Source organism: Mesoplodon bidens (assembly GCF_964165515.1).
Source record: "Mesoplodon bidens genome assembly, chromosome: 12".
Taxonomy (NCBI): domain Eukaryota; kingdom Metazoa; phylum Chordata; class Mammalia; order Artiodactyla; family Ziphiidae; genus Mesoplodon; species Mesoplodon bidens.
The window spans coordinates 77,637,419-77,663,783 of record NC_138168.1 but is presented as its reverse complement, the minus strand read 5'-3'; the positions used below and the strand labels follow the sequence as shown (position 1 = coordinate 77,663,783).

Here is a 26,365-nt window from a genome sequence, read left to right as displayed (position 1 = left end):
TTCGGCATTTCCCAGATTAACACAATGTTTTTTTCCACGCCTATCTCACACACCTGGTTCGTGAATTATCCTTTGGGAGCATGCACTGGATTAGAATTTCATTAACTTTCAATCAAAGATGGAGAACAAATAGGAGAGTGTGCCAAAGGAGGAAAGAAAGCAGTACATTTGATACAAGCAGCAAATAGGGTGGCTGTAAGGAAGTTTGTGGTTAGTGTCATCTCTCCTTTGCATGTGAAACACTAACAACCAACGTATTAAAGTCTCAAACCATGGCCGTCCTATAGTGGAAGGAAGGCCCTCAGAAGGATCGGCCATGCTGAACACATCAGCAGCCCACAAAATCATTACCAGATTTCTCCCACATCATAGGACTGATGCCCCTTCTGAGAATAAGAAAGAAGACTCCAAAAAGTACAGCACCCCATCCTGTCAGGTTTTCAACTTTGATTGAAACTTTTCCTTGTACACAACCTGTGCTAATTCGCAAGGATGGTCTAAGCTCCCTTCTTATTAATAGGATCACAGACACAGGGTACTTTAAAGGACTTAGAGGAAGCCTGTATTTAGTAGAAGCTGTGAGTTAAAGAGGAATCCTATAACTCACAGCTAGATAAACTCCCAAAGGGAGTGTTGAGAAAAATGGAAATCCACAGAGTGGTTTGTCTTGGATAATAACACTGACTCACATCAAGTAGAATGAGCCTCTTCCTATCAGCTCTGTTCACATTTCGGAAGTGTTGCTTTTCGACTCATTAGTACACTGGGCAATGGCACTGGAAGACGTGAGGGACTGGGGGTATCAATGGATCTGGACTTATGTGCAATTCTATTCTCTTTTGCTGGGGACGCAGCCCCAGAAGGACTGTGGTTCTTAGTCTCTTAGCATATGGGGGCAGAGGGTGGGACAAGGTTCATCCCAGAAGCAGCTCTTCGTTGTCAAGGGACGTCCTGTATTCTTCCTAACGCTTTCCAGCTGGGTGGACTTCAGGCGTGGGGAAGTCAAGTGATTTACTCAAATGCCCAGTGAAATAGACCATCTGAGACTTGGACTCGGGGACTCTGCTGCTTGCCCCGGTCAGTCAATGCTCTGCTTCCTGCTTTTCGCCTCTTCTCTGAGTTGCACCAAGCAGTCAGTGTGCTGTGTCTGGTGCAGACTGTCCTCCCGGCTGTCCCTGCTCAGGACTGGAATGAGGCGTGTTACAGGTCAAGTCTGAATGTTCTGGCAGTGCAGCGTAAGGCAGATTGCTCCATGCCTGCTCAAAGCATACAGAGTCTGGCAAAAGCCAGATTGAAGATAGCTACACCCACACGCCAAGATTCCAAAAGGAAAAACTTAGCTCACATGTTTCCTTTGCGTGGTGATTTTTCTTCCCTTCCTTTTTTTCTTTTTCTTTCTTTCTTTCTTTCTTTTTTTAAAAAAGGGAATCCCCATGTTTACAAGTTGAAATCCAAAATGCACAAGTGGTCAGTTCACAATTCTGTGACCCATGAACATCTGTGGGCCTGGGTGTTCCCTGGGAATCAGCAGTGCCTGAGCTGTGAGCCAAGCCTGCCCTAGGCAGAAAGGAATTCTCAAGTGAGTGGAACAGTCGGTGAGCAAGGAGGCCTGCGAGTGATCAGGGCCTGGTTATCCTCTAGTTCTGGTTTTCCAAAGGCACGTCTGCACTCACCTTCAACTAGTTTTATGAGCTGCATTTGACTTTATTTTTTGAGATGGGTCCATCTAAAACGCCTTACAGGAAGTAGGACATGACTTTTCATTTTGCCTCTAAGAGAAATGAAACTCTATAATTTGAGATCGGCAAACGTGGTCCAAGTCTGTTTATCCCCAAACAAGAACCTCTGAGTAGAGAGAAAAATCTAGAATATCTGACACCAGTTTCTGAGGACGTAAGTGCTTGAAAACCAATAGGGCCTCCCTCTGCGGAAGAGGGTCCTACACCCCCAGCTCCTAGGAGAGCTGCAGAGGGCAGCTCGCTGTGCTCCCTTCAGGTGGCAGGTGGTACTGGGAGCGGCTAAATGTGCCTTATCATTTCCACTCCGGATTCTAGGTCAGTAGATGGACTCTGGCTCCATCACTATTTTATGGTTTTAATTTGGTAGATACTCAAAAGTTAAACTCCAAATGGAAAAAGCCCGTGATGTATTTGCATCTCTCATCTGGACCTTGGTTTCCTCATCTGTAAAATGAGGGAAAGGGCCAGATGACTGCTGAGCCCCATTGCAGCACTAGCGGTCTGTGATTTTAGGTTTGCTTCTCTCCTAGTTGGAGTTTACTTCATCTGCTCTAACTTTTCTGCTGTCATCTGGGTGTTACAGGCTGATTCATGTCCCCATGAAATTCATATATTGATTCCCTAACCCACAGTACCTCAGAATGTGATTATATTTGGAGGTAGGGTTTTCACAGAGGTGATCAAATTAAAATGAGGTCTTCAGAGTGGGCCTTAATCCAGGATGACTGGGATCCTTATAAAAAGAGGAAATTTGGATATAGACATGAACACACATGGAGTGAAGACCGTGTGAAGACACAGGGAGAAGACGGCCATGTGCAAGCCAAGGAGAGAGGCCTCAGAAGAAACCAACCCTGCTGACACCTTGAGCTCAGACTTCCAGCCTCCAGAATTGTGAGAAAATAAATTTCTGTTGTTTAAGCCACTCTGTCTGTGGAACTCTGTTATGACAGCTCTAGCAAACGAATGCACTGGGTTACACCACAATGAGTTTTCTGAGCTGTGAAAGAAGTTCCACGTGCTTTTCTTAACAGACTCAATACTGGTAGCCTAAAATAGACTCTTCTTTGGCAGGGTATTCAAGATACTTTAAAAAATCGATTTCTTTGTCATCAGGTGGAAGTAAATTATTTTGGTAAAATAAATCCTCTTTATTTTTATTTGAAGGGAGTTTCACAGTTTTGACTCACAGAATTGTCTTCCTGAATGGCTGTGGATCATCATTTTGCCTTTTAAGAAATACTGCCATTACCTATAAAATTCATTTGAGGCCAAATAGCTCATTGGATAAGCCTGCAGGTAACAGCACGTTTATAACGAACTTCAGAACACACAAGCTGCTCCAGAGTCCTGGTTTTGTTTAGTACTTTTGCCTTTAAAGTTCACTCAGAGTCAAACATCTTGTGACTGGGTTACAGACAAATTAACTGATAAAGAAAGGTAACCACTTATCACTTTGCTGTTTAAGACTCTCAGATTCTTACTTGAAGTTAAGCACGTTATTTTTACCAAAATGGATTTTTCTTTCATCTAGTACCAAGATTCTGGTTCTTTTCTTTTACAAAATAGTCACATGGAGTTGGATTGGAGTGTCCAGTATTTAGAAAGCATGGGGATTCCCTCTCTCTCTCTGTGAGTTCCATTTGATGCAGCAGTGAAACTTCTCAGGAAGAGCATTTCTGGATTACAGCCTGCTCACCTGGGGGGTTAGAATCACCCACCTTTGGAGGCTCTACATGTCTGAGAAGGAGATCAGAGTACTCGCTGAGCGACGTGGGATGGCACAGCCTTATTTTCCCACGTGACTGCAGGCGGGCAGCATAGATACCCCGCTATCATGGCTGGGGATTCCGATGAAGCAGCCTGACATGCAACCAACCAGTGCACATAGCAACGAAGCCAGCAGGTGTTTAGTGTCATCTAATGATAAGAGTCTCTAGATTGTTAAAAATACATCTTTCCCAAAGTCACACCTTAAGGAAGAAGCTTGGCCTACTAAGAAGGCTGAGGGGGCAGTGAGGATCTGCAGGCACCTTTATTTCCAGCCATGGGCAGAATGGAAAAAATTTCAACTTATTTATATTCATTTATTTATATGGGTAATGAATAAGTTAAGGAACACTTCATCTCAAACACAGATTGCTTTTATTTTAGCTAAGCTAATGTTTCAGTTCCATATATATTTTTGAATTTCCATCAATGTCAAACACCATTTTTTCTTCTTAAAAAAAAACACAAAACAATTTACAAGCACTTTTACGGCACTCAAGGAAAGTAGGCTGAAGGTTCATAATAATAATTTTCCTTTTAAAAAACATCCATCAGACCAAAATAAAATCATTTTAATTAACTCCTTCCTGAGTAACTAAAACCTTGGAATGTGCTGAAAGCTTATAATAAATAAGGCAGTCAAAGATCAATCAGCTTAAAATGTATTTTTTAAATTAAACTATGTAAAATGTACAATATATTTCATGAAGTACAAACTGTGTTGGGCTCAGGGCCAAAGAAACATTGTCGTGTGTGCCAGAGAAACTGATGAAGTGCCTTGACTTTTAGGGCCTAGAGGCTGTTTGTTGGGGCAAAATTACATTAAGGCCCTGTAAGTAAATCAGCCAGCCTCTTTCGCTGCGACGTTATAATGATCACTGCTGACAATAAATGCCTTTGAACACACAGGTAGAAGTGCCCATGTGAACTTGCACTAAGAAGATGCACTTTTTTTAATGACCAATTGTCCTGATGGGCTGACAACAGCAGAGAACACTTAGCAGACCTTATTTTCAGATAATGAGATTGCACAGTGTGTAAACTAACGATCATTCTTTATATGCGATTTCAAAGGACTCACAAGGTACCAGGCAGCAGCTCTTGCTCTTTTGTTGAGTATGATAGCTCTTCTCCGGGTTGATTTTTAAAGTAAGCCTAACGGTAGGGCCCTGGTCTCTCTAAACAGGACAAAGGATATTTCCTCTTCTAAGAACATTTCCCTTCATCACTTCCCTGCCCCAGTTCTCTGAGGCAGAAAGGAGGCCCACAAGTGGCCAAATGCCGGACTCTGTGCCTCTGTGGTCCCAGCCTTCACTGGACTCCTGCGGGGTGGAGCCTTCTCAATACATCTCATAATAAAGTAGCTTTAGTGCACACTTGACAGGTTCCAAATGACTTGCTTTATATCTTGGCTACCGTCCAATTTTAGTGAACGAAGAAAAAATTCTAGAGAGACTTGTTGGTTTCTGAAAAGCAGAAAATGTGTAGCTTGTGTAAAGTCAGAGTCTTATTTACTGTTAAGTATTCCCAACTCACACTTTGCTAGTGCTCTTGAAGGGCTGGCTCTAGGGGAAAAAACATGGAGACAAAATTTGTCCCAAGTACCTTGCCTATCACCAGCACCTGCACCCCTGCTTCTCAGCTGGCTGTATATTATCCACCCAAGAGTATATGTATTTTCGAGGGGGGGTGTTGTCAAAGATGAAAACATCTCAAATCCAAAGAACTAGATTTCTAATGACTGAACCAAGGCATCACGGTGATGGGCAGGTGATGGGAATGGGAGGGGGAAGAGATATTTTGGAGGAATGGAACTGCCCGACTTCTACTCAGATCACTTTGGGGGCAGACAACTACTCATAAATCTAGCCAAGCAGTCTCTTACCCAGAAGCTCCTGCTTCTCTTCCCGATGTCCTAATAAGAGTTCTCATCAGGGAGTTGCTTCCATAATAAGTGGAACTGTGTTTTGACTTCTGCCTGCACAGAACTCAGTATCCCTTTCTGAGCCCCCAAAACACCAAAAACAAGTACCTCTTAAGGGACGAGAAGGTAAAAGATACCAGCTACTTTGGGACACAGCTGGCCAGGGGTGTGCCTGATAGATCATGCATCGTCTGTGGTCAGGCTTGGAACTTATGCCACAGGAGTCAAATGTCAGAGCTAAGTGGATTCCTGGGTCTCCAGTTAAAGCAATGCTGGTAAGAGACATGTTTCATATAGGGTGCAAAGGACACAGCCATGCCATTTTCCTAGGCCACATGTCCTCCAGAGTTGATCTGTCTTGCCTATGCTCTTTTTTACACAGCCAACAAACTCTTTTCCTGGCTATGCTACTTTGAAATCTGTCAGAATGGTGCTCGGAAATGAAATGTCTCAATGGAGTTTGCCAAGCGCTTTGACCTTGAGAGGTACTCAAGGCTCTGGACTGGTGAAGGGTGTGGCACAAGCCTACTTGCTCTTTCAGAGATAATAAACGTGGTGCTCTTGGTGAAACTGTCCCCTGAGATAGACCAGAGGCAGAATTCTACCCATGTGGGCAGAAACCACTTACCCAGGGACATCCTCCCTTCTGATGTCCTTATCTGTCTGACCTTCTCCTCTTAGATCCTTCTAGAGTAGATTCCCTGGTCTCTGAACTGGTTTTGTGTTTCTACTGAAATATACAAGTCTGGATGTTTCCTACCACTGAGGTAATATTTTTATAGGTCATCTTACAAATGATAAGTCATTGGGCTATAGGCTCTATTTCTCCGCTTTCTCTCGTTTATGCTAGGGGAAGAAAAGCTATTTTAAGATGAGATGCCTTGTGGTGGAGCCATGTAGTGTACCTCAGAAGGACCCAAGGAGCCAGAAACACACAGAATAAAATCAAACAAATAAAACCCGCAAAACCGGGCATCTCCCAATGACCACAACCTGTGGGAACGTTTTGTTCTTTTTAATGCTGCCGAGCATTAATTTCGTCCCTTAAGGATTTTTCTTCCCCAAACAAAAAACTTTCTGGAAAGGGAGATTAAGCCATTGGAGGCCACACAGAGCTGGCATCACCTCTTATAAATATCTTCGAGCCACTTCTCATCATCCTGTTCCTCATCATCGATTGGCTCCTCTGTTTCCAGTGGGGTCGGAATGAAGAACTGAGGTCTCAGCACGGGGTGGCTGACCCGGGACTTCAGTCCGAACTTGCGCTTCAGCAGGTGGAACTGTTCCTTGACGTAGTGGTAGAACTCGTACTCGTATCTCATTCGCTGGTAGAGAATCTGCACAGCCTCAGGAGAGGGGACGGTCTTCTTCACGGTCACAGTCATGTTTCCAAGTTTCCTATGCTCTGCAAAAGAAGCAGGGTTGCACGTGAGCCGTTGTCTGCAATGCTGCAGCTTAAAGGGGATGATGGTGAGGTCCTGTGTTACCTGCATAATACGGGCAGCTCCTAAGGAAAGAAACTAAACATTCAAGGAATAGAAGGGGTAAATGGCTTCCCAACAACACTGGGAAAGATTTCACTGTATTCCATGTGTTAATATCAACACCAGTTGACTAAACTTAAACTAGCTAGCATCCCTTTCGTGGAATGTGAATGATGACATTTGACCACAATTTAATGGTAACTATAAGTTATACTTTTTTTTTTAAACCCCACATTTGTTTATTTATTTATTTTTGGCTGTGTTGGGTCTTCGTTTCTGTGTGAGGGCTTTCTCTAGTTGTGGCAAGCGGGGGCCACTCTTCATCGCGGTGCACGGGCCTCTCACGATCGCGGCCTCTCTTGTTGCGGAGCACAGGCTCCAGACGCGCAGGCTCAGTAGTTGTGGCTCACGGGCCCAGCCGCTCCGCGGCATGTGGGATCTTCCTGGACCGGGGCATGAACCCGTGTCCCCTGCATTAGCAGGCAGATTCTCATCCACTGTGCCACCAGGAAAGCCCCTATACATTCTCTTGAGCAGGAAAATCTACCTGCTTTTCATTTTTATTTCCTGTTACTTTCAGAAGGAAGAACAGAAAAGAGCTGTCTCACCACTTGCTAATCATCTTGGTTTTTTATTTTAAAATATCGACATCTATTATTTAAAGTTTAATTTGATACAAACGCCATTGCATTTCACTATTTCAGCAAGGTGTCTGCTGAGAAAAGTAAAGGAAGGACTGTTAGATTCCCTAAATACAATTTTAACTGTTGTCAATTTTGAATGGTTATTATTTGATTGTGGTAAAATATATAACTAAAATTTGTTTAATTTTATATTAACACTTAATAACATAAAATGCTATTTATATGATATATATATATATATATATATATATATATATATATATATTTTTTTTTTTTTTGCGGTATGCGGGCCTCTCACTGTTGTGGCCTCTCCCACTGCAGAGCACAGGCTCCGGACGCGCAGGCTCAGCAGCCATGGCTCACGGGCCCAGCCGCTCCGCGGCATGTGGGATCTTCCTGGACCAGGGCATGAACCCATGTCCCCTGCATTGGCAGGCAGACTCTCAACCACTGCGCCACCAGGGAAGCCCTATATATATATATATTTATATGACAAAATTTTAAACATTTTGAAGTGTACGTTTTGGTGGAATTAATTACATTCATAATGCTGTGCAACTATTACTGCTATTTTCAAAATTCTTCCATCACTCCAAACAGGACCTCTGTACCCATTAAACAATAGCTTCCTTATACCTCTCCTCTTCCCACCCTTCCCCAAGTAACCTCTAATCTACTTTCTGTCTATGAATCTGTCTATTCTAGGTACCTCATATAAGTGGCATCACACAATACTTGCCCTTTTGTGTCTGGCTTTTTTCCACTTACATAATGTTTTCAAGGTTCATCTATTTTTGTAACATGTATCAGTACTTCATTAACTTTTATGGCTGAATAATATTCTATTATATGAAAGTACCATAATTTGTTTATCCATATATCCATTGATGGACATTTGGGTTTCTCTACCTTTTGGCTATTGTGTAGAGTGCTGCTATGAACATTTCTGTAAAAGTCTTCATTTGAGTCCCTGTTTTCAATTTTTTCTGGGATTCTACCTAGAAGTGGAGTTGCTGGTTCATATGGTAATTCTATGTTTAAATTTTGAGGAACCACCAAACTATTTTCCTCAGTGGCTGAACCACTAAATATTCCTAGCAGCAATGTCTGAAGGTCCCGATTTCTCCAAATCTTCTTCTACAATTGTTATTTTCCATTTTCAAAAAATTGTAGCTATCCCAGTGTGAACTGGTATCTCATTGTGGTCTTGATTTTCATTTCACTGATGGTTAATGATGCAGAGCATCTTTTTCATGTGTTTGTTGGTCATTTGTATATCCTTTTTTGATAAATGTCTAGTCAAGTCCTTTGCCTGTTTTGAATTGGATTGTTTAATTTTTTGTTGTTAAGTTGGTATTTTTTTAATATATTCTGGATATTCTACCTACATATCAGGAATATGATTTGCAAATATTTTCTCCCATTCTGTAGGTTGTCTTTTTATCTGTTGATAGTTTTCTTTGATGCACAAAAATCTTTCATTTTAATGAAGACCAACTTATCTATTTTTCTTTTTTGTTACCTGTACAAAGTGGGTTTGTGATAGAACATTTTGTAATATCTGTCTTCACTAAAGATATTAACTATAGCTACTCTGAGGCGACACATGTTAATAGGCTTGAAGTATAGATCTCTTTGGGTTTTTAAAAGACAGAGCTTAAAAAGCTGGTATTAGGGCTTCCCTGGTGGCGCAGTGGTTGAGAGTCCGCCTGCCGATGCAGGGGACACGGGTTTGTGCCCTGGTCCGGGAAGATCCCGCATGCCGTGGAGCGGCTGGGCCCGTGAGCCATGGCTGCTGAGCCTGTGCGTCCGGAGCCTGTGCTCTGCAGTGGGAGAGGTCACAGCAGTGAGAGGCCCGCGTACCGCAAAAAAAAAAAAAAAAAAAAAAAAAAAAAAGCTGGTATTAAAGATAGACAAGGCATACAGAGGCCCCGGAAAAAAATTCGCTCATTTCCAGACTCCTCTGGTGCCTTCCTCCTGAAGCACTCTAAATGTGTGGTGTCTTGCTATCTTATGCCAGAAAAATATTAGGATTCCTATGATTTTAAAATAAATTCTTTAGTTAAATTATTTGACCCAACCTATTCCGAAAAGAATGTAAAGAATTTTATGAAAATATATATGATGCAATTAGCTAAACAGTTAAGGAAATTGGGCAAAGGGAGAATGAAGGTAGGAAAGAAAAAAGGAGAAAGGTCAGTGTTGGGGGTAATGGCTGCCCCTCCCCATATGGGAGGGTCTCCACAGAGCCATGCTCCTGCCTCTTGCCCCAGCCCCTCATTCGGGGAGGTAAGCCAGGTTCCAGGGCCAGATGGTTTTTCTGATTGTGCCTTTGGGATAAAGGATTGAGATGCTCTCTCCTCTGGGGAGACTGTACCTGTCTGCAGAGACTTCACATCCTCCTGCAGAGGAGGGCGAGGGCTTTCAGCCACAATCTGTGACTCGATGGGCAAGTCTGTGGAAGTCAGGATGCAATGTTACCGGTCCATTTCTCCTCACACCTCAGCTGAGTTCTCCCACTCAGCTTTACTTGGTAATAAAGCTGACATTTCAACCTCCATCTCTCTGTCTCCAGTATTGATTTCTCACATAGTTTAGAACCCAGGCAGGAGGAAATGGGTGTTATTTAGTCATCCATCTCTCAGACCCCAATATCGAGGAACACAAAATATATGTTGTGAAGTCCTAACTGCTTATGTAGGAGGTGGGTCAAGAGTTTGGCCCTAAACTTTCTAGCAGCTAACAAACAGTGTATATTACTCTTCGTGTAAAACAATCCATTCACATCTATTCCTAGTTGTAATGCCATAAAGAAATATATTCTATGAATTTTCATAAGAAAAATCTGTAATGGAATTAGCAATATTTTGATAACATCCTTAGAGTAAGTTCAGCCATGGGTTTCATGGGGGCCAGAGGAAAGTGGCACGTGTCAGGTTCTCAACTCTGGCTTGATTGGGGAACACATTACAGAAAATCTGGAGCAGCAGTTTCTAACTCTCCTGAAAACCTGACTAAAGCTCATGTTCAGGAAGATAGGGAGGGTACATGGAAACCCATATATGAAGATCTTAGGCATTTATGGATCTGTAGGACCCCTGATTTTGAGAAACCAAAAAACTGCACTTCCTTCAACAATCTTTCATATACTTTGTTTGTTCTAATATTAGCCCCAGTGTAATTGATAAATATTGGAATTAGTTATTTTATGTGCTGGCCTGATATACAGTCATAAACATTGCAATGGCAAAGAGAGGAGGACTTAGATTTACATTTTATGAAAAGGGAGGGGCTTAACAGTGCCTGGAACTTAAATAGAAGGCCACCCTACCCTGTTTTGGAGGAAGGCCCAAGAGAGTAAGCATAGGGGAGCCTGGTCTTTGTAAAGAAGTAACTTGGGGTCTGCTCTATTGCAGGGCCTCAAAGTTCTTCAAGGTTGAAGCACTGTTTTCCTAAACATAATGTACAGCAAGTGTAATCACTGACTACAAAGCCATCCCAAGAAAGTACCCAGTGAATTTTTAACCTAGAGCAAGATAACTTCTTAGACTAGTCTTCAAAATAAATTAGATACAAAATGTTGATCTATTTAAGGGGGGAGGGATTAATTTGGATATTGGAATTGACATATACACACTACTATATATAAAATAGATAACTAATAAGACCAGCTGTATAGCACAGGGAACTCTACTCAATACTCTGTAATGGCCTATATGGGAAAAGAATCTTAAAAAACAAAAAGAGAGAGAGAGAGTGTGTGGCAGTGCTGTGCGTGGCACTTATCCCAGACAAGCTGAGTTGTCTGCATAGCCATGTCACACAAGGAACTCTGATCTGAAGTGCTGAGCGCAAGGCCTTTGCACGCGGCACCCTATGAGATAAGAGTTTCAAAAAGTGCATGTGGAAAACCGTCGCCTGGGAGCCACTGTGCTGATTCTGATCAAATAAGTTAAAGGTGAGCTGGATGGACTAGAGAAAGCTCCTAGAATAGACTCAGTAGCCATGTGGTGAAAAATGGAAAGACTCCAAATGAAAGGAGCCTGGATCACAGTATCACAACTAGGAGGAATGTTGTCCATTCTGCAACATCAGTGCTGGATTGTGAGCGTCGCCATATTTTATTGACAGCTCTCAGCTGCTTTCATGTCTTCCTGAGGATTTATGCCTGTGTATGAGTGCATTCAGAGCTTCAGCATTCCAGCATTAATTACAATATGAATGCACTCCTTCCCATTGTGCAGTACAAAGACTCTGGATGCATCATTAAAAGAGAAAATCTTTAATACTAAAAACGCAAAAGAGGAGGACCTTCCAAATGGCACAGGAGTAAGTCGCGGAGATCGCCTTCCTCCCCACAAATACATCAAAAATACATCTACACGTGGAACAACTCCTAGAGAACATCTACTGAACGCTGGCAGAAGACCTCAGACCTCCCAAAAGGCAAGAAACTCCCCCACGTACCTGGGTAGGGAAAAGAAAAAAAGAAAAAACAGAGACAAAAGAATAGGGACGGGACCTGCACCTCTGGGAGGGAGCCGTGAAGGAGGAAAGGTTTCCACACACTAGGAGCCCCTTCACTGACGGGAACTGGGGATGGCAGGGGGGAAGCTTCGGAGTCACGGAGGAGAGCGCAGCCACAGGGGTGCGGAGGGCAAAGCGGAGAGATTCCCGCACAGAGGATCGGTGCCTTCAGGCACTCACCAACCAGCCCGAGAGGCTTGTCTGCTCGGCCGCCAGGGCGGGCGGGGCTGGGAGCTGAGGCTCGGGTTTCGGTCGGAGCGCAGGGAGAGGACTGGGGCCTGCGGCGTGAACACAGCCTGAAGGGGTTACTGCACCACGGCTGGCCGGGAGGGAGTCCGGGGAAAAGTCTGGAGCTGCCGAAGAGGCAAGAGACTTTTTCTTCCCTCTTGGTTTCCTGGTGCGTGAGGAGAGGGGATTAAGAGCGCTGCTTAAAGGAGCTCCAGAGACGGGCACGAGCCGCGGCTAAAAGCGCGGACCCCAGAGACGGGCGTGAGACGCTAAGGCCGCTGCTGCCGCCACCAAGAAGCCTGTGTGCGAACGCAGGCCACTCTCCACACCTCCCCTCCCGGGAGCCTGTGCAGCCCGCCACTGCCGGGGTCCCGTGATCCAGGAACAACTTCCCCAGGAGAAAGCACGACGTGCCACAGGCTGGTACAACGTCACGCCGGCCTCTGCCGCCGCACGCTCGCCCCGCATCCATACCCCTCCCTCTCCCCCGGCCTGAGTGAGCCAGAGCCCCCGAATCAGCTGCTGCTTGAACCCCGTCCTGTCTGAGCGAAGAACAGACGCCCTCAGGTGACTACACGCAGAGGCGGGTCCACATTCAAAGCTGAACCCCAGGAGCTGTGCGAACAAAGAAGAGAAAGGGAAATCTCTCCCAGCAGCCTCAGGAGCAGCGGATTAAATCTCCCCAGTCAACCTGATGTACCCTGCATCTGTGGAATACCTGAATAGACAACGAATCATCCCAAAATTGAGGCAGTTGACTTTGGGAGCAACTGTAGACTTGGGGTTTGCTGTATGTGACTGACTAGTTTCTGATTTTTATGTTTATCTTAGTTTAGTTTTTAGCACTTGTTATCATTGGATTTGTTTGTTGGATTGGTTGCTCTCTCTCTTTTTTTAATACTTAAAAAAATTTTTATTTTAATAATTTTTTAAATTTTAAATAACTTAATTATATTTATTTATTTATTTTTCTTTCTTTCTCCCTTTTCTTCTCAGCCACGTGGCTGACAGTGTCTTGGCGCTCCAGCTGGGTGTCAGGCCTGAGCCTCTGAGGTGGGAGAGCCGAGTTCAGGACATTGGATCACCAGAGACTTTCCGGCCCAACATAATATCAATTGGCGAGAGCTCTCCCAGAGATCTCCATCTCAAAACTAAGACCCAGCTCCACACAATGAACAGCAAGCTCCAGTGCTGGACATCCAATGCCAAACAACTAGCAAGACAGGAACACAACCCCACCCATTAGCAAAGAGGCTGCCTAAAATCATAATAAGTTTCACAGACACCCCAAAACACACCACCAGATGTGGTCCTGCCAAACAGAAAGACAAGATCCAGCCTCATCCACCAGAACACAGGCACCAGTCCCTTCCACCAGGAAGCCTACACAACCCACTGAACCAACCTTACCCACTGGGGGCAGACACCAAAAACAATGGAAACTACGAACTTGCAGCCTCTGAAAAGGAGACCCCAAACACAGTAAGTTAAGCAAAATAAGAAGACAGAAAAACACACAGCAGGTGAAGGAGCAAGATAAAAACCTACCAGACCTAACAAATGAAGAGGAAATAGGCAGTCTACCTGAAAAAGAATTCAGAGTAATGATAGTAAAGATGATCCAAAATCTTGGAAATAGAATGGAGAAAATACAAGAAACGTTTAACAAGGACCTAAAAGAACTAAAGAGCACACAAACAATGATGAACAACCCAATAAATGAAATTAAAAATTCTCTAGAAGGGGCTTTCCTGGTGGTGCAGTGGTTGAGAGTCTGCCTGCCAATGCAGGGGACATAGGTTCGTGCCCCGGTCTGGGAAGATCCCACATGCCGCGGAGCAGCTAGGCCCGTGAGCCATGGCCGCTGAGCCTGCGCTCCACAACGGGAGAGGCCGCAACAGTGAGAGGCCCACATAATGCAAAAAAAAAAAAAAAAAAAAAAATTCTCTAGAAGGAATCAATAGCAGAATAACTGAGGCAGAAGAACGGGTAAGTGACCTGGAAGATAAAACAGTGGAAATGACTACCGCACAGCAGAATAAAGAATGAAAAGAATTGAGGACAGTCTCAGAGACCACTGGGACAACATTAAACCCACCAACATTAGAATTATAGGGGTCCCAGAAGAAGAAGAGAAAAAGAAAGGGACTGAGAAAATATTTGAAGAGATTATATTTGAAAACTTCCCTAATATGTGAAAGGAAATAGTCAATCAAGTCCAGAAAGTGCTGAGAGTCCCATACAGGATAAATCCAAGGAGAAACATGCCAAGACACATATTAATCAAACTATCAAAAATTAAATAGAAAGAAAAAATATTAAAGGCAGCAAGAGAAAAACAACAAATAACATAAAAGGGAATCCCCATAAGGTTAACAGCTGATCTTTCAGCAGAAACTCTGCAAGCCAGAAGGGAGTGGCAGGACATATTTAAAGTGATGAAAGGGAAAAACCTACAACCAAGATTACTCCACCCAGCAAGGATCTTATTCAGATTCAACAGAGAAATTAAAACCTTTACAGACAAGCAAAAGCTAAGAGAATTCAGCTCCACCAAACCAGCTTTACAACAAATCCTAAAGGAACTTCTCTAGGCAAGAAACACAAGAGAAGGAAAAGGCCTACAAAAACAAACCCAAAACAATTAAGAAAATGGTAATAGGAACATACATATCGATAATGACCTTAAATGTAAATGGATTAATGCTCCAACCAAAAGACACAGACTGGATGAATGGATAAAAAAGCAAGACCTGTATATATGCTGTGTACAAGAGACCCACTTCAGACCTAGGGACACATACAGACTGAAAGTGAGGGGATGGAAAAAGATATTCTATGCAAATGGAAATCAGAAGAAAGCTGGAGTAGCAATTCTCATATCAGACAAAATAGACTTTAAAATAAAGACTATTACAAGAGACAAAGAAGGACACTACATTACGATCAAGGGATCAATCCAAGAAGAAGATATAACAATTGTAAATATTTATGCATCCAACATAGTAGCACTGCAATACATAAGGCAAAAGCTAACAGCCATAAAAGGGGAAATTGACAGTAACATACTCATAGTAGGGGACTTCAACAAACACCCCACTTTCACCAATGGACACATCCTCCAAAAGGAAAATAAATAAGGAAACACAAGCTTTAAGTGATACATTAAACAAGATGGACTTAGTTGATATTTATAGGACATTCCATCCATAAATAACAGAATACACTATCTTCTTAAGTGCTCAGGGAACGTTCTCCAGGATAGATCATATCTTGGGTCACAAATCAAGCCTTGGTAAATTTAAGAAAATTGAAATTGTATCAAGTATCTTTTCCGACCACAATGCTATGAGACTAGATATCAACTACAGGAAAAAATCTGTAAAAAATACAAACACATGGAGGCTAAACAATACACTACTAAAGAATCAAGAGATTACTGAAGAAATCAAAGAGGAAATAAAAAAATACCTAGAAACAAATGACAGTGGAGACACGACGACCCAAAACCTATGGGACGCAGCAAAAGCAGTTCTAAGGGGGAAGTTTATAGCAATACAATCCCACCTTAAGAAACAAGAAACATCTCGAGTAAACAACCTGACCCTGCATCTAAAGCAATTAGAGAAAGAAGAACAAAAAACCCCCAAAGTTAGCAGAAGGAAAGAAATCATAAAGATCAGATCAGAAATAAATGAAAAAGAAATAAAGGAAACAATAGCAATGATCAATAAAACTAAAAGCTGGTTCTTTGAGAAGATAAAATTGATAAACAATTAGCCAAACTCATCAAGAAAAAAAGGGAGAAGACTCAAATCAATAGAATTAGAAATGAAAAAGATGTAACAACTGACACTGCAGAAATACAATGGATCATGAGAGATTACTACAAGAAACTATATGCCAATAAAATGGACAACCTGGAAGAAATGGACAAATTCTTAGAAAAGCACAACCTTCTGAGACTGAACCAGGAAGAAATAGAAAATATAAAGAGATCAATCACAAGCACTGTAATTGAGACTGTGATTAAAAATCTTCCAACAAACAAAAGCCCAGGACCAGATGGCTTCACGGGCGAATTCTGTCAAACACTTAGAGAAGAGCTAACACCTAACCTCAAACTCCTCCAAAATATAGCAGAGGGAGGAACACTCCCAAACTCATTCTACAAGGCCACCCTCACCCTGATACCAAAACCAGACAAAGATGTCACAAAAAAAGAAAACTATAGGCCAATATCACTGATGAACACAGATGCAAAAACCCTCAACAAAATACTAGCAAACAGAATCCAACAGCACTGTAAAAGGATCATACACCATGATCAAGTGGGGTTTATCCCAGGAATGCAAGGATTCTTCAATATACGTAAATCAATCAATGTGATAAACCATATTAACAAATTGAGGGAGAAAAACCATATGAAAATCTCAATAGACGCAGAAAAAGCTTTCGACAAAATTCAACACCCATTTTTGATAAAAACTCTTTAGAAAGTAGGCGTAGAGGGAACCTACCTCAACATAATAAAGGCCATATATGACAAACCCACAGCTAAACATCGTTCTCAATGGTGAAAAACTGAAATCGTTTCCACTAAGATCAGGAACAAGACAAGGCTGCCCACTGTCACCACTATTATTCAACATAGTTTTGGAAGTTTTAGCCACAGCAATCAGAGAAGAAAAAGGAATCCAAATCAGGAAAGAAGTAAAACTGTCATTATTTGCAGATGACATGATACTATACAAAGAGAATCATAAAGATGCTACCAGAAAACTACTAGAGCTAATCAATGAATTTGGTAAAGTAGCAGGATATAAATTTAATGCACAGAAATCTCTCACACTCCTATACACTAATAATGAAACATCTGAAAGAGAAACTAAGGAAACACTCCATTTACTATTGCAACAAAAAGAATAAAATACCTAGGAATAAACCGACCTAAGGAGACAAAAGACCTGTATGTAGAAAACTATAAGATACTGATGAAAGAAAACAGATGGAAAGATATACCATACCATGTTCTCAGATTGGAAGAATTAACATTGTGAAAATGACTATATTACTCAAAGCAGTCTACAGATTCAGTGCAATTCCTATCAAACTACCAATGGCATTTTCCACAGAACTAGAACAAAAAATTTCACAATCTGTATGAAAACAAAAAAGACCCCGAATAGCCAAAGCAATCTTGAGAGAGAAAAACGGAACTGGAGGAACCAGCCTCCCTGACTTCAGACTATACTACAAAGCTACAGTAATCAAGACAGTATGGTACTTGCACAAAAACAGAAGTATAGATCAATGGAACAGGATAGAAGCCCAGAGATAAACCCACTCACATATGGTCACCTTATCTTTGATAAAGGAGGCAAGAATATACAGTGGAGAAAAGACAGCCTCTTCAGTAAGTGGTGTTGGGAAAACTGGACAGCTACATGTAAAAGAATGAAATTAGAACACTCCCTAACACCATACACAAAAATAAACTCAAAATGGATTAAAGACCTAAATGTAAGGCCAGACACTATAAAACTCTTAGAGGAAAACATAGGCAGGAACACTCTATGACATAAATCACAGCAAGATTCTTTTTGATCCACCTCCTAGAGAAATGGAAATAAAAACAAAAATAAACAAATGGGACCTATTTAAGCTTAAAACCTTTTTCACAGCAAAGGAAAACATAAACAAGATGAAAAGACAACACTCAGAACAGGAGAAAATATTTGCAAATGAAGCAACTGACAAAGGACTAATCTCCAAAATATACAAGCAGCTCATGCAGCTCAATATCAAAGAAACAAACAACCTAATCCAAAAATGGGCAGAAGACCTAAATAGACATTTCACCAAAAAATATATACAGATTGCCAACAAACACATGAAAGGATGCTCAACATCACTAATCTTTAGAGAAAGGCAAATCAAAACTACAATGAGGTATCACCTCACACCAGTCAGAATGGCCATCATCAAAAAATCTACAAACAATAAATGCTGGAGAGGGTGTGGAGAAAAAGGAACCCTCTTGCACTGTTGGTGGAATGTAAACTGATGCAGCCACTATAGAGAACAGTATGAAGGTTCCTTAAAAAGCTAAAAATAGAACTACCATACGACCCAGCAATCCCACTACTGGGCATATACCCTGAGAAAACCATAATTCTAATAGAGTCATGTACCACAATGTTCATTGCAGCACTACTTACAATAGCCAGGACATGGAAGCAACCTAAGTGTCCATCATCGGATGAATGGATAAAGAAGTTGTGGCACATATATACAATGGAGTATTACTCAGCCATAAAATGAAACAAAATTGGGATATTTGTAGTGAGGTGGACGGACCTAGAGTCTGTCATACAGAGTGAAATAGTCAGAAAGAGAAAAACAAATACCGTATGCTAACACATATATATGGAATCTAAAAAAAGGAAATGGTTCTGAAGAACCTAGGGGCAGGACAGGCATAAAGACGTAGACATAGAGAATGGACTTGAGGACATGGGGAGGAAGAAGGGTAAGCTGGGATGAAGTCAGAGAGTGGCATGCACATATATCCACTACCAAATGTAAAATAGATAGTGGGTAGCAGCTGCATAGCACAGGGAGATCAGCTTGGTGCTTTGTGACCACCTACAGGGGTGGGTTAGGGAGGGTGGGAGAGAGATGCAAGAGGGAGGGGATATGAGGATATATGTATACACATAGCTGATTCACCTTGTTTTACAGCAGAAACTAACACAGCATTGTAAAATAAATATACTCCAATAAAGTTGTTAAAAAAAAAGAGTGGATACATGTATATGTATAGCTGATTCACTTTGCTGTACACCTGAAAGCAACACAACAGTGTAAATCAACTATACTCCAATAAAAAATTTTTTTAAATTAAAATAACAAACAAATAAATAAAATGTTGCTCTATTTAGTGGATTGAGTTGACTTGCTCTAATGGGTTATTAATGTCAAGCTAGAAAAATTTTGTGAAGATTTTTTAAAATGATGGCATGATGGATTTATAGGTTTCCCTGTTTTGTTGTGATTAGGTTAACTTGGTCGATAGATTTAAAGCTACTCCTGGTTCATCACAACAAAACTCTCTTCCCTGCATGTTTTTCTCCATGGCTGGGGATAGGCAAGTTGGTGGGTGGGCAGAGCAGGTATGTCAAAGATGATAGTATGTCATTCAAGCACAATGGAAGGAACCAGGATATATTTACATCATTCATTAATTGATTTGTCAAGAGATGGGGATGGTCTCAGCTGAGCCTGATCCCCTGCGGTGTATTTTTATAGTAACAGTTATCTTTAGTGAGGACCAAGGTGTACCAAGCACTAAACAAGGCACGTATACATGGAATCGTATTTAATCCTCACATTAACCCCTCATGGAAGAGCCATGGTATCGATGAAGAAACGGAGGCAAAGCAAGACTCCGACTGGTTCAAGGTCGTGTAGCTGAAAAGAGGCAGAGGCAGGAGTGCTCTTCAGGGCTCTATGCCCGGTGCTCTTTCCCTGCTTGTCCCTTAAGTGTCAGCACTCCCAGGGCTCTGGTCCAGCCTCTTCCCTTCTCCCTTCCTTCCTCTCGGGCTAGTGTCATCCAACCCTCCACCCTCTAGTTTTCATACCACTGTGGACACAAAACCAAAAGTTTATATGAAACAATGATAGCTTCTTTACCCTTTTGTTTTCCAGAGAGCTGCCAAATTTGATAGGAAGGTTAATGATATTGCCAGAGGGTTATGTCATGGTCAGAAATAGGAGGGCAATTTCGTGGCAGGAGAAGCAGAGATTCAGATTCAACCAACACTGATGGCAAATATCTATTATGGGTTTGGATTATGCCCACATGTATGTTATTTTATTTAATATTCCCAATCACCCTTTGAGGTGTCTTGGCCCCTATTTTGCAGATGGGGGAATAGAAGCTTTTGGAAATTAAATGACTTATCCAAGGTCACATAGCTAGTGAGTAAGCAACAGAGCTGGAATTGGAGCCCAGGTCTCTCATTTGTGATGAGGTTTCCCCTAAGTACTTGGCCATAACCAGTGCAGCCTTCGTGAGCCTGTAGAAAATTATCACCTTCATATGGAAAGAGTAGAGGGCAGTCTGCCTTTTATGGTTAGTGGAGAATTTTTAAAATCACATTTCGAAGACATATGGTTAAGTGTCTTGCTGTACAATGATCAGTGCTATGGAAAAATCATTCCAGTGCTAAGTGTTCCACATTTTTATAAAAGGCCAGACTTTCCCTCCAAACAAAACAAAGCTACGTGAACTATGGAATCAGCCTCTTTCCAGGTTGCCGTAATAGCAGTAGCAGAGGAAGTTGTTAGGAATTGTTGGAGACTGTTGTTATTTCAGCCAGAAAACAATCATGCTTTAAAAATCCATACTTATTATCAGTATTCTTTGGGAAATGAAGCAGCCCATGTTAGGTGGGCATATACTGTAGAGCAAAATCATCAAGAAGTGGAGGCCTAGCCCCACGTGCATCCTCTGAAAAGCAGGACCCCCGAGATGACTCCAAGGGGCTCACATCTCTTGTGCCCCCGGTGAACATTTCAGAAGGAAGACACAAATACAGAGCAGCTTCCATTAAGGCAGGGGCAGCAAGCAGGCAGCCTGAGATCTGACTGGCAGGCTCTGTGTTATTTGACCTGTGGGGTATGTTTTTAAGAAACTGACTTAGTTGTTGGAAGATTTGGTCTACTTCACAGGGAATCTGGATTTCTGGCTTCTCTTAAAGTGAGGCGATATTCTTCAGGAGCTGAGCATGGCTGTCCCCTCAGAGGGGCCAGGGCTCTCTGTTTTGTCTCAGACTCTAAATGCCAGTTCATTCTTTTATGTTACCTGCCTGGCTGCTATAGAAATTTGAGTTTTATGTTTCTGATGAAAAGGTTTTGAAATTCTGGGTTTCATAAAACCAGGAAGCAAGTGCTTTTGTGTCAAAATTTAAGCTTCAGTTCAGCCTCATTTGTGTGTCCAATGTCACCCCCCTTCCTTTTTTTCTGTAAGTATTTATTGAATGACTTTTCTGCACCAGGCACAGGAGCTACTAGCAGTGAATGTAACTTTATCATCATCATCATCATCATCATCATCATCATTATCAGGCATTTCTGAGCACTTTCTCAGTGCAAGGACTGCAAGTTATCTAACGTGCATTTAATCTTCCCAAAGTCCCCAGTGAGTCAGGCTCTGTTATTATCATCATTTTACAGATGTGACACTGGAATTTGGTAACATGCTCAAGGTCACACAGCTCGTAAGTGGAGATGCCACAATTTGGGTCTGGGACAGTCTGACTACTGAGCCCAACCAAGCTCTTAACCCTTCATGTTGCTTATGGTTGAGGGAGCACCCCTCCTCACGGGCCTGCTCACCGGTGGGGCAGACGGGGCATTTCCCTCCGGTTGGTTTGATGTTATCAGTGTTTCCTCTCCTTGGTCAGAAATCCCTAGAAGAGGGACCAAGCCCAATGGATTTGTTTAACTACTCCGCATGGAGTTGGGTCTTTCATAACTACTATGATTATTGAATCCCGTAGAGGTGCTGTGTGTGCAAGTCTGAGTGTATAGGGTATGTTTGTGTGTGTGTGTCTGTATGTGTGTGTGTGTTTCAACCAAAAGATGGAAAACTTTTAGGAGGCCTCTGAGGCACCATGAAACTTTAAAAATATTTTCCCTGGATTTGTTTTCTTCACATGCCCACCAGTTTCATCTAGCTGTTCTCCTAATGCAGCCTATTTTGCTGCGAGTGTCTGGAGAAGAATGATAGCCCTCTGTCTTTGTACTTCCACAGCTCAGCACCTGGGGAAACACAGCACCCTCTGTACACGCTCATCGAGTGAATGAAAGAAACCAACAGAAGGAAGAGGGTGTAGTCAGACCCGAAGAAGGCTTGGCTGTGTCTGTGAGGTGCAGACACAGCCAAGTGGAGACAAAGGCAGTATCTGAGTGTGCTTAAGAGAAAATTCTCAAGAGACCCATGAATGCCGGGTGTACCCTCACATCTGGGATTTTTTAGCTCCCACTGGAGTCTATAAATTCCAGTGTTTAGCTTTGTGGTTCAGTTGCCTCTTTGGAACCATAGTGCTGGCCATGTCCTGTTTTCCTGCTCCTGTCCTTTAATTAATAAATACATTTTGGCAAAGGGAAGCTGTGGTTTCAGGTGGCTTTTAATTTTTTTTTCATTTTTCTTATTTACGTTGAGGGATTGGCCAAAGAAGCCCATTAAATCACAATAATTGCTGAAAATTTCCTCAAAGTAAGCACTGGTTTTGAGCTGTGAAATGATCAGAAGGGCAAACAAGCAAACAAAAAACAACTTCTGATCTTCTGATTTGAATAGCAAAAGAAGGATGATTTTTCCTTATAGACATGTCCAACGTCAGCCACAGAATCAGGACTGTGTGGGGACAGACTCCTCTGGGCTCCCAGACTCTGGCCTCTTCCTGAGAAGTGGCCCTGAATGGGGACCCTTTTTATACTGTTGACCCTCAACAACAAAAAATTTGCAGTTGGTCATCCAATACTGGGAGAGAAAAAAACCCAAGACTTATATAATAAGGTCAGTTGGGAGACTGCTGAGTTGGGTCAGATTTCTGCATTATTTTGTTTGTTTGTTTGTTTGTGGTACGCGGGCCTCTCACTGTTGTGGCCTCTCGCGTTGCGGAGCACAGGCTCAGGACGCGCAGCCTCAGCGACCATGGCTCACGGGCCCAGCCGCTCCGCGGCATGTGGGATCTTCCCAGACCGGGGCACGAACCCGTGTCCCCTGCATTGGCAGGCGGACTCTCAACCACTGCGCCACCAGGGAAGCCCAGCTTTCTGCATTATTAAAGCTTTATAGATAGTGGTATAAACAGCTCAATAACCAAGCCCCACACGCACATATATTCTTCCCACAGCCCATCAAAATAGCATCCCCTTCGTCTGCAGAGAGCTCCGCGGATTCACCTGTTTTCAAATATCCCCTCCTTCCTTCATGCAATCCTCACAACCTGTTCCACAGACACGACGGCCTGAGAAGTCACAGGACTGGCTCAAGGTTGTACCAGTGACTGTCCTGAGACTAGAAATCGAGCTTTCTGATTCCCAGTCTAGCACCTTTTGCTTCATCACTGGCTGTTAATTTCCAAATTGCGTGGAAATCTATAACCACCCACTTCCCCTTGCCCCGTGTGTACTCTGGCATGAAGGAGATGGGTTGAAAAGAAGGGCTTGAGTGTTCTAAGTCAAGGGGAATGCTTTGGTAAGTCTGGGAGAGTCTGGTGAAAAACCTGCAAGCCAGCAAAAACGTTTTCAGACTGAAAGGGACTGTGTCTTTTTCATTTTTGGCTCCCAAGTGCCCAGCTCCACGCCTGGCACATAACGACCCTCAATAAAGGTTTGTTGATTTGAAACCTGTATGTTGAATCCATCTGTAAGACTGGATTAACCCAAAAGGGAACTTTTGGTGTTGACTGTACATATGTTGTTTTTGCAAAATTCTTTCCTTAGCAGAAGGTCCTGCCTGAGCAAACTTTCTTTCCATTTCTAGAAATCAAATTTCTTTAGGGTAGGCTGATAGAGGAGGTTAGGCTCGCTCTGGAGAGGGAGAGGTATTTGCTTTTCTGGGCCACTCCACTGCAGAGCATTGTGTTATGGTGACAGATCACTTACAAAGACTTAGCAAAGCTTAAGAAATACCTCGATAAGGAACATTTGCTACAAACATAAATACCTTTGTAGAAACATAATATCGCTAATGAATTTATGCCACATATATTATTTACAGCCATTCACTAAAGAAATCCAAACACTGTTAGGACAATAAGGCGTCTGTGTGACCTAATTTTGCTATCTTACTTAATTGTAGTTAAGTAATTAAGTTGTTCAATTACTTAATTTGTCATCATTTGGGGTGCTTTTTAATTGCTATTTCTCCATCAGCAGAAAAAAATGTTTCATTTGGAAGGAAAACATTCATTCAGATCACATGCACTTGACCCAAGTGCAAAGAGCGAGCTTTGCTGTGGATATAATTTAAACTGTGGCTCTTTGGCCAGTCTTGCACGCTCCCTGGAGAAAGAACCATTGGGAGTATCTTCAGAAGGCTGGTGTCTCCGGGAAAGGACCGCAAAGGAGAAGGTCTACAGTGACCTTGGAAACGCCTCCGCCTGTCTGCACAGAATGCCGGCCAGTGGGAGGCAAGCAGGCTGGGTTCCCCAACTGATTGCTCCTCCCAAGGCACTGCTAAGCAAACACCGAGAGCTTAACTTTTGAATGTGATGCTAAATATCATTTACCAGTAACCTGTCTGTATGCAAGATTGAGCAGTGACCAACTGTGCTCCCAACATGGCCTCAGGCTGAGGTCATACATGGATTTTGCTTTACTGCCCAAGATCTGGGCATTTTTGCAAAAGCAGTGGCTCCTTCCACCTCTGCCTCACTGCCATTATATGTGGACTGGTTCATAACCTTCAGAACTCTTAAAAGTCCCTCTAACGTAAATAAAAAGGAAATCACAGACCTGCCCCGTGAAGTTCCCCTTCCCACCCCTCTTCATCTGTCAAACGTGCATAATGGAAAAATGATGTAGCCCTGGCTCTGGGCCAAAATAAACAATCTGGAAATACTGTGTAAACCCAGCTGCTGCACTGGAGGACACAGGCCTCGCTTTAGGACCTCCGAGATGGTTAACCATATGCAAAATAACAAAACCTCACCACAGGCTTGCCGTCTATTCTGATGCTGGGCTGGTTTTGGCATTCCTTCCCTTGATCTAAGTAAATGCACACTCCACACCTACCAAAGCCCCCTTTCCCCAACAACCCGAGCTTGTTTGAACCTGGTCCAGCAGAGATTATGTGCAAGCGATGAATACAAATTGAATAACAACCAGAAGTTGGGCCAAATTTTACCACTGGGAAAAAAAAAAAGCATCATCAAAAGACAGGCATCAATTCTTCAGCTTCAGGGGAGTTCAGTGGTGATCCACCAACAGGCCCTGCTGTTTTAAGAAGTGGTCTGTGTTAAAAACTGGGGTTTACGAATCTCAGGTTAGATTACATCCAGACATTTCCAGCACCCAAGGGATGAGGCATACTTTCTCAGGTGGCAGGTGTGATGAAAGTCACGGTCAGGTGGAGAGGGGCTGGGGCTTTGGCCAGCGTGAGGGAAGCACGGTGGGTACACATCCCTGGGCTGCTGCTGCAGAGCCCCACACCCTGCCGGCTGCTCCCCAAACCGTGTGAACACGATGCTTGTCACAGATACAGCAAACTCATTTCCTGAATTATATAGGGAGGCCACACAGTTCAAACACATGCGGCTCCCCTGCAGCTGCCTGAACCAGAAACGAATGTGTGTCACTGTGGCTCGCAGCAACGAGCTGGGCTGAACGGGCCACATTTGATTTGTCACTGGGATGATGGATGGTATGTTAAGACCAGCTTCTTGGAGGTAAGGCAATTAGGGGAGAAAAGAACAAAAAGCACTTCATGGCTGACTCGGAGCTTGGGGTTGGTAAAGTACACAGAGGGTTTTTTTCCCTTTTTTTTTGCAATCTTCAGATCTGGAAATATCAATAATTAAAAAATAAATCGAGTTCACTTTGAATTTCAAGAGAACCTTTACTCTCCGTGGCCAAGTGAAAGTAACATGATTTACTTTTTTTTTTAACGCCTGAAACTGCTAGGCTCCTTTGATGGAAGAGAATAAAGACTTTTTATAACGTTTCTACTCTGCTTTGAATTTTGGAAGCTGGAGCAAAACAAAAGGAACCAGAAAGAAAAAGTCATTGGCCTGTGTGGGGTGGGTCACAAGGGCGCATCAAGGCCAGGGCACTGGCCCCGTTTGGGAAGGCAGCAGGCACCCAGCCCTGCAAGGAGGCATGCATTTCCAGAGACGTTGCTCAGGCAATGTCCTAACCCCGTGGAATCTTGAGGTGAGGGCGGCCCAGCGGAGGAGCTTCTGGGTTCTTTCCTGGGTGAGCCAACTCCACAGCACTTACCCTCAGAATCTGCCCTAATTGCTGGGGGTGGGG

The 26,365-nt window shown here is 42.8% G+C and overlaps 1 protein-coding gene across 1 annotated transcript in view; it reads right to left on the bottom strand.

Moving 5' to 3' along the window:
- Positions 1-3,867: 3,867 nt before the first annotated feature.
- The window catches only part of UST (uronyl 2-sulfotransferase), a 294,007-nt gene continuing 271,509 nt past the window's right edge, over positions 3,868-26,365 (bottom strand). Inside the window, exon 8 of the mRNA XM_081251041.1 lies at positions 3,868-6,838. Coding sequence (XP_081107167.1) covers positions 6,555-6,838 — 284 coding nt within the window. The 3' untranslated portion in view covers positions 3,868-6,554. The remainder of the gene's footprint in view (positions 6,839-26,365) is intronic.